The sequence below is a fragment of the Nanorana parkeri genome, unplaced genomic scaffold (assembly GCF_000935625.1).
Source record: "Nanorana parkeri isolate BGI_ZX_2015 unplaced genomic scaffold, ASM93562v1 scaffold580, whole genome shotgun sequence".
Classification (NCBI taxonomy): Eukaryota; Metazoa; Chordata; class Amphibia; order Anura; family Dicroglossidae; genus Nanorana; species Nanorana parkeri.
The window spans coordinates 360,273-369,476 of NW_017306848.1; the positions used below are offsets into that span (position 1 = coordinate 360,273).

The window sequence follows — 9,204 nt, forward strand, 5'->3', positions numbered from 1 at the left end:
GGGGGGGGGGGCGGTTCCATTGTCTGGGAGTAGTGTGGAAATTACATCTCACACCACCAGCAGCAAAACTATCCTAAAGGCCACAGAGGTGTTAGCATATGTCAAGACGAGTAGGGTTTCCCAAACCGAGGAGTACATGATGTGTGCAGACACTACCACTTGCTACCGAAGGCTACAAAATGGCTCAGAATGGGTTTTTTAATGTACAGTAATGCAGACAGAACTAGTTTCTAGTAGAGTTCTCTTTATAGATAAATGTGTATAAAAAGATCAGCTTAAAGTAAATCATTTTATAAATGTACAGGTGAAACTCGAATAATTAGAATATTGTGCAAAAGTAATTGCAGTAAGTGCTGCAAAAGGGGACCAAACCAAGTACTGAGTACATATGCATGCTTGTACTTTTCAGAGGTCCGATATTGTTCTATGTACAATCCTTGTTTTATTGATTGCATGTAATAATCTACTTTTTTGAGATTGTGGATTTGGGGTTCTTGGGGTTTTCATGAGCTGTAAGCCATAATCATCACAATTATGACAAATCACGGCTTGAACTATCTTGCTTTGCATGTAATGAGTCTATCTCATATATTAGTTTCACCTTTTAAGTTGCATTAGTGAAATAAATGAACTTTGCACGATATTCTAATTATTCGAGTTTCACCTGTATATAAATGTTTTAAACAAACCTGACTTCTGCATATAGTTTATGAGTCAGCTGACTAATTAAAAACAACGCACACCCTCTGTGGACGGTAACTTATTTAACACTTGTTTAAGGCTAAGTTTACCTTGCTGACCATGTTCCATGTTACACCCAGAGAGAATTTATTGTGGCTTTGCATGGCTCTGCCCACAGAGACACATCATCCATTCATAGACCCTTTCACAGGACCTGTGATTGGAGAAACTAAAAGTCCCATCAGCCAACACGCGGCAAGCAGACTTGTAGTTCTTGATGGAATACAAGAGTGGTAACATCAATGCACATGTAGTCCATTGCTTCTTCCTCCCGTCTATGTGACTGAAAGTCCATACCAAGGTACGGGGGGGAGAATCTGCACCCACAATCCACTGGTTGCAATGCTATACTAGCCACGATGCAAAAAAATAATAAGTGCATATTGTTTCTTTAATAAAGATGTGTGCATTTATTATTATTTAGAAAAGGAGGAATTGCCCTTTAAGAAGTGAGGTTGAATATATGTAAAGCTGGCCATAAACTTGAGTCCTGCTAACTCAGTCAAAATTCAAGCAGTGTCTGGCACCCTTGGGATCACCCCGAAAGCATTTACTATTACCATGCATCCAAACAGCTGGCTCCAACTCTCTCAGCTCCACATCCCTGAACTTCTTGTCCAGTACAAGATTATAGCAGAAGGGAGGGGAGTGCCTTGCCCTGCTGTGTTTAAGGAGACACACACAGTTTACTAGCACACACAAGGGTGACTCCATAAGACCCTGCAATGGAAAGGAGTCACCCTAAAACAGGATATCAGGGACAGTACTCAGGGGACCAGCTGATTCTGCAGGAAACTAAACTTTAAACATCAAGAAGCAGCACCCATTGTAAGGGATTTCATCAGCATTCAAAATAGCTTAAAAACCTTTATCAACTGCACATACTTCATAGAAAATATCACAGGAGTTTTAACCAATTGATTTGTCAATATGAAAATCTGTCACTCTGGTCGGGCCTAAATCAAGCCAATAAAGTCAAGCCAAGAGCCAGGATGGCACAACAGGCAGAGTAGCTGGAACATTGAATGGTAGAAGGTAAAACAGAATTGTGAAGGTACAGTTTTCCTGTGTTAGCTGACCATACCTACTTTACTTAAAGGAGAACTCATGGCCCAAAACAATTCGTTTAAATATTTTCTTAAATGACCACGAAGGGTATAAATCCGCTTTTTGTGCACCAAATGCTTTTGCAAACCCAGATATTATGTTGTAATTGTAGTGGTGACGCCATCGCTATGCTGCACATAACCTTTACAGAGGTCAGAGCTGTAGGAGGGCCCTGGTGTGCCCCACCCACTACAGGCTGCCTGCAGAAAACTACAGGAGGGGGCGGATACAACACCTGTCACCCTGCAGAAGGAGAGAGCAGTAGTGACCGGTCCTAATTAGGGATGCACCGACATATCGGCCGCCAAAACATATCGGCCGAAAATGGCACTTTTGGCATAATGCCGAAAGTGCAATTTTTCTGCCAAAACATCGGCGCATCCGTGATTCCTTTTCTCCCCGCTGGGCGCTGCTCTATGTCCCAGCGGGGAAAAGAGAAAGTGACAGCCGGCCGAGCGCTGTGAGTGGCCGGCGTCTCCTCCCACACCGCTCGGCCGCCTATCACAGTCCGGCAGAGGGGTGTGTGGGCGGCTGTCAGAGAGAAGTGATCGCTGAGTGTGTGTACATAATTGAGGATATGTTATGTTAACTATGTTTCTAAAATTTCCATTTCGGTGCACCTCTAGTCCTAATACCGGAAGCTCCTGCACAGAGGTAAAGTTTCACATTGGATTACTGCACAGATGTGGAAGAAATGCGAAAACACACCAAGATGCAAGTAGGAATACACGGGTCTCTTGTGTTTAGACCGTATCTGCCTACCCTGGAGTTCAGCTTTCAGACTTTTTGGCGTTGGGTAGATTGAGTCCTACATTTTAGTTATAGTGTAGGTCCTGATGTGGAAGACCAGAAGGTCCAGTGCAGGGAGACAGCATGTTTAGTTCCTTTTCCAGCATGTAACAGCTCTGTCCAAAGAAACATTAAAGCAGGACTCTGGACAGAAATCTGTTTAACCCTTGCAGTGGGGCTGTAAGGGTTAAGTGCTCATTTTTGTCTAGGTGCTAAAAAAAAGAGCTATACTGACCCGATCCTCAGGGCCCAGTCACACCATAAAGAGTGCGTTCCAGAGCGTTAGGCCTCTGGAGCGCATTGGAATGCAACCCAGCTGGCTCACTTTGTTTTGGGGTGGGAGGGGGCGTGGCGGTGCATTGAAGTCAATGGCACCGCAGCCATCCCGCCCGCAGTACAATCGCCGGCACCCAAACACGTGGCACATTAGTGCCTGCGTTCCGGCCCAGTGCGATCTGTAAAAAGTAGTGCATGCAGCATTTTTAGCAGATCGCACTGGACCGGAACACAGGCATCTAGACTTCAATACATTGCCACATCCCCTCCCGCCCCAAAGCAAAGTTACATGGCCTGGTTGCATTCCAGTACGTTCCAGAGGCCGAACACTCTGGAACGCACTATTTATGGTGTGACTGGGCCCTCAGCAGGCCGGCTCTTAGACCGGTACCTGGAGCCTCTCTCCCCCTCCGCTGCAGCAGTCTAAAGATCCTCGACTCATCACGTTCTATATACAGCATGTGAGGAAGCTGAGGGACATACCATTGCTGGAGAGGAGGAGGAGACAGGCTTCAGGGACCAGAGTAGCATCCAGCCAGCTCTGAGGATTGGGTGAGTATAACTTTTTTTCAGCACCTAGACAAAAGTGAGCACTTAACCCTTGCAGTGCGGGAGGAGCCACAAAACTGGAAAAAATGGTTTGGGCTTCAGTTGCGCTTTAAAGGTGGCCATGAAGAGACCTTGTTGTGGAAACACCAGTCAGGGTGACATATATCAGAGCTTCACACTATCAAGAAACATGAAACGACACATTTTCATTTCACTGAGAACAACTTCTTGGCAACTTGTCACTCAGCGTTCATGTTACAACATCACATTCCAATCCGCCTTACAAAGACATATTCCAGGACTGATCAGTGGAGGACGGCAACACCGGGTAACCAAGTCAACTGTAAACCTGCTCATGTGTATTACTGCTCCACAGGACTGGCATGATGGACTGAATACTGCTGGACACCAACTATTAATGTGAGGATTCCATGTCTCCTATAGGCTGCCATCTGCAGATACAGTATACAGCCCCTGGTTCCCAACCCGCAGCCTGGGGGATGTATGGGGCCCTCTGTCACTTATCGGGGCCCCTGCAGAGGGCGCTCTGTGCTCTCCTTACCTATGTGAGTACTCTGGCACTGGGTACTGATGACTATCTGACTTTTCCCGTGCCGTCTATTCCCCTTTTCTCCCTTCGATCTTTTATAACAGATCCCGCTGAAGGAAATGTCACATGTAGAAGAAGTCATTTCATGGGGGCTGTGCAAAGAATGACGGCCCCAGTGTACAACCACTCCAATGCCTGTATTCTCTGACCATCTCTTGTAGCATGCATGTATTCTCTGACCATCTCTTGTAGCATGCCTGTAGTATTTGACAATCTCTTGTAGCATACCCATAGTCTCTGACAATCTCTTGTAGCATATCCATAGTCTCTGATAATCTCTTGCATCATGTCTACAGTCTCTGATAATCTCTTGTAGCATACCTGTAGTCTCTGACAATCTCTTGTAGCAAACCCGTAGTCTCTGACAATCTCTTGTAGCATACCCGTAGTCTCTGACAATCTCTTGTAGCAAACCCGTAGTCTCTGACAATCTCTTGTAGCATACCCGTAGTCTCTGACAATCTCTTGTAGCATACCCGTAGTCTCTGACAATCTCTTGTAGCATACCCATAGTCTCTGACAATCTCTTGCAGCATGTCTACAGTCTCTGATAATCTCTTGTAGCATACCCGTAGTCTCTGACAATCTCTTGTAGCATACCCATAGTCTCTGACAATCTCTTGTAGCATACCCATAGTCTGTGACAATCTCTTGTAGCATACCTGTAGTCTCTGACAATCTCTTGTAGCAAACCCGTAGTCTCTGACAATCTCTTGTAGCATACCCGTAGTCTCTGACAATCTCTTGTAGCATACCCATAGTCTCTGACAATCTCTTGCAGCATGTCTACAGTCTCTGATAATCTCTTGTAGCATACCCGTAGTCTCTGACAATCTCTTGTAGCATACCCATAGTCTCTGATAATCTCTTGCAGCATGTCTACAGTCTCTGATAATCTCTTGTAGCATACCTGTAGTCTCTGACAATCTCTTGTAGCAAACCCGTAGTCTCTGACAATCTCTTGTAGCATACCCGTAGTCTCTGACAATCTCTTGTAGCATACCCATAGTCTCTGACAATCTCTTGCAGCATGTCTACAGTCTCTGATAATCTCTTGTAGCATACCCGTAGTCTCTGACAATCTCTTGTAGCATACCCATAGTCTCTGACAATCTCTTGTAGCATACCCGTAGTCTCTGACAATCTCTTGTAGCATGTCTACGGTTTCTGGTAATCTCTAATAGCATGTCTACAGTCTCTGGCAATCTCGTGTAGCAAGCCTGTAGTCTCTGACTATAGTTTGCAGCATGCTTACAGTCTCTGACTGGCTCTTGTAGTATGTCTGCAGTCTCCGACAAACTCATGTAATACACCTGTAATTTCTGACAATCTCTTGTCACATGTCTACAGTCTCTGACCATCTCTTGTAGTATACCTGTAGTCTCTGACAATATGTAGTATCATGTCAGCAGTTCCTGACAACCTCTTGCCAGAAAACCTGTAGTCTCTTACAATCCCTTACAGCATGTCTACAGTGTCTGTGACTTGACAGCTTTCTGTAGCATTACATTAAGGTGAATATTGTGTGGCCCTTTGGTGATGTCAGGGGGCCGCACTTTAGGCCCCCAATATCCTGAAAGTTGCCCAGCACTGGTATACAGCAACAGCATGCCAACTAAGTGATGGTTGTTAGCAGGAAGACTCCATACCTAGAGCTACATTGCACAATCAGAACACCACATCACTGAGAAATACAGCAGGACACAGAAGAGGCTGATATTAATATTATTATTATCATTATTTATTTATTAATATTATTATTAAGAATAATTATACAAATAATAACAATAATAATAACTAAAAATCATATTAATAATAAATAAATAATAACAGCACTGATCACTTTGAATGTGTGAGGATAATGGATATTTTGTTGTCACATGCTGTGCTATCCATCACCCGGGGCGGCTGTGCTGCATGTGATGGCAGCATTGTGTAGAAGTAACTCGCACCTTGATCTCACCACCATCATCATCATCATCATCATCATCATGATATGAGATCAGTAAGTTTTGAAGTAGTGTGCTGGGCGTGTACTGCTATTGTCTTGTCTGCCACAACTTGTGAGCGATCAGCTCCTGTCTGCCAGCCGGAGGAATCCGAGGATGAACACCACCCGCCCGGCTCCGTCTGACAGATATGACAGCTAGGAAGCGCTGATGCTTTGTGCTGATGGCCAGCAAGCTCCTCCACATCCCCAGCCACAGGACAAAGAGCAGCGATCGGCGGCCAGCAGGGCACACTTACCTTCACCCCGTGCTGCTGGGTGGTGAGGGGCAACTTGGACTCATCCAGTAACAAAACTTCACAATAGAATTCAGGCTATAGAACCAATCTATGGAATAAAGAACTGGGGGGCGGGACGTAGTCTTGGGACGTAACGGACGGGGCGGAGTCCTTCCAGGGTTGCCGTTCCATTCCTTGTGATTGGATGTTACCTTCAAATAGATGGCTGTACTTGGTGACATGGTTTGTGTGCCCTCTGCTGGCTGGATGGAGGTACTGCGCAGAACAGAAAACTATTTCCACTGTAATACTGTATTTGAGAAGAACCTCTATGTTAGTTATGTTCCTATTCACACAGCAACTACAACAATATTTTTAAAAATTCTTCATTATGTTTTTTTTATTTGGAACAGCATTATAGGTAGAACTGCAAGCTATTATATTTATTACATGTATGTATAGAGCAACCACAATTTACGCAGTGCTTTATATACTGCACATTCACATCATTCCCTGCCTTCCAGGAGCTTACAATCTAAGGTCCCTGTCTCATATGTATATAAACTGCAGCCAATGAAGACAGGAACTAATTAACCTACCAGCATGTCTGAAGGAATCAGAGTACATGGAGCAAAGCAACGCAAGCACAGGGAGAACATGCAAACTCCATGCAGATAATCTCCTGACTAGGATTTTAACCAGGACACCCAGTGCTGCAAGTATTAACCAATAAGCCACTGTGCTGCCCACTAAATCGTTTCAAAGTGCAGTTAGAGGGATAAAATGAGGAAAAGTGCATTAACATACATTGGGGGGAATTTATCAAAACTGAATGAGACAGAATCTGGAGCAGTTGCCAATAATAAACAATCAGCAACTCTCTTTCGTTTTCAAAGCTTAAAAAATAATTATGGGGTAAGTGGTTTTCCCCATAGTTCTCTTCAGGGTCACGGGAGGACATATACTAGCGTCCTCCCATGACCCAAACTCAGTATATAGCGAGCTATTGCCAGTGATATGCTGAGACTGCCGCAGCCGGGACAGATCCCAACAATACTGTCTGGATCCACCCAGCTGCGTGAGTGACAGCGGGCTCTGCCTATCTAGAGGCAGAGACAGCTGTGCCCCCATCCTCCACCGTTCGTTCCTCCACTCAGCGCTGGAGGATCGGAGAGGGAAGGGGGAATACCTGTGGGGAGTGGTGACTGACAGTCACGGCTCTCTGCAGGGAGATGATTGGAAAGTGAGCGAGTGAAGGTATGTGCTTTGCTGACTTCCTGATCAATAGAGCCGACGTGTGACAGCTTCATTGTCACAGGTCAGCTTGAATTATGGGGATGAGTCTTTAACTGAGTCTTAAACTGAAGAGGGAAGCTGATTGGTTGCAACTGTTCCAGAATCTGTCTGCTCCAGTTTTGATACATTTCCCTCAATGCATCACCCAAGCCTAGATATATTTATCCCTTTGTTAGGGCAGAAAGTGTTTACATCTATGAGATGTGCCAGCAGAGTACAGACAGAGTAAAATATTGTTTAGTGCGGGTCGCTGTACACGTACAGCATTTTAAAGGTTTTTAAATAAATTGATGAGTTTTGAAAGCTTTCAAAGCGTCGCCTATGGCCATTTTTGGGTATAGTAGTTTTTTTGCGATTTTAGGACTTGACATGTTTGGTGTCTATTTACCCAATGTGACCTCGTCTTTTATAGTTTACAAAAAAAGTTGGGCAATGATCAATTTATTATAAGATTTTGTAGGAAATGTTTTTTCATTTTCAAAATTGCGGTCTGATCGCAGTTTGTTTTGGTTCACGACCAATTTGATTTGCGACCAGAATCGTGGAACGAATTAAGTTTGTGAACCGAGGTACCACTATACTGTAAAAGATAAACATTCCTACTTTTCTCTTAGTTGTTGAGGTATCCTTTGGAACACGTGTTTGCTTCATAAGCCTAAAATAAGATTGGGAACAAAGGCACAAGAAATGTATCCCGCGTGATTGTGACTGGTTGGTAGCAGAATCCTAATTTTCAGCTGTTTGAAATATTACAAAGAGTCATCTGTTTAATGATGCATAAAGGAGGAGAGACCTGTATATCTTACATGAACCCATACTACCTTTATTTGTATGCACGTCAACAATACCTACCAACTACAGTAGAGTACAGCTCAACCCTCTAGAAACCAACACATCCAAAGAGATGCGGGGATATCTAATTACACATAGGTAGAGCTGTGTGAGAAACGTCAATAAAGGCAATCACATGCTACATCAAAGGGTAGTCTTAGCCCTAAAACCAACCAAAGAATGATTTTTTTTTCTTACCAGGACTTAAATATGCATGCTTGTATCAGCTATGTATATTTATCTATGCACTATACATACTTTCTTGGCTCAAGCATTAGAGGAACAGTAGTAAATTCATTTCTAATTTTATACATTAAGAGAGTTATGATATTTCTTAAAAGCCCCTTCCCTTTTCGGTATTTGCACACCTTAAAGTGGAATTCACTCAACACTGCTATCAATTAGAGGAACAGTTGCAATCAGGCAAAAAACAGATTAGTTCCAGATAGATCTCTAGGTTAAAAAAAAATTCTTCAGTGCCCCCTTAACAGCTGGAAGGTAATACAGTAGGATAGCAGAAAGAAGAGCAAACATAGGTTAGCTTTACAACGTGCTTTAGGTTGATTTTAGGGAGATTAGGTCCCCAATATGTGACACCCCACTCTCCATTATTTCAGTTTTTCATTTTAGATAGTTAAAGTAGTATTAAACTCTCAAACTTTTTTTTTTCAATAATGAATCTAGATCAAACCCATATACATTGCCCAGCAAAGTAGTTTTGCCGAAGTACTTACGGTCATCATGTTTCTGAACAGCTGGCTCCAACTCTCTCAGCTCAG

The 9,204-nt window shown here is 43.6% G+C and overlaps 1 protein-coding gene across 1 annotated transcript in view; it reads right to left on the reverse strand.

Annotated features, from left to right (window-relative positions):
• EPB41L4A (erythrocyte membrane protein band 4.1 like 4A) overlaps nt 1–6,903 on the reverse strand; it is a 246,462-nt gene extending 239,559 nt beyond the window's left edge. Inside the window, exons 1-2 of the mRNA XM_018562488.1 lie at nt 6,898–6,903; nt 6,320–6,394 (exon numbers count right to left, since the gene is read on the reverse strand). Of these exons, the coding sequence (XP_018417990.1) occupies nt 6,320–6,394; nt 6,898–6,903 (81 nt within the window). The remainder of the gene's footprint in view (nt 1–6,319; nt 6,395–6,897) is intronic.
• Between the last annotated feature and the right edge of the window lie 2,301 nt (nt 6,904–9,204).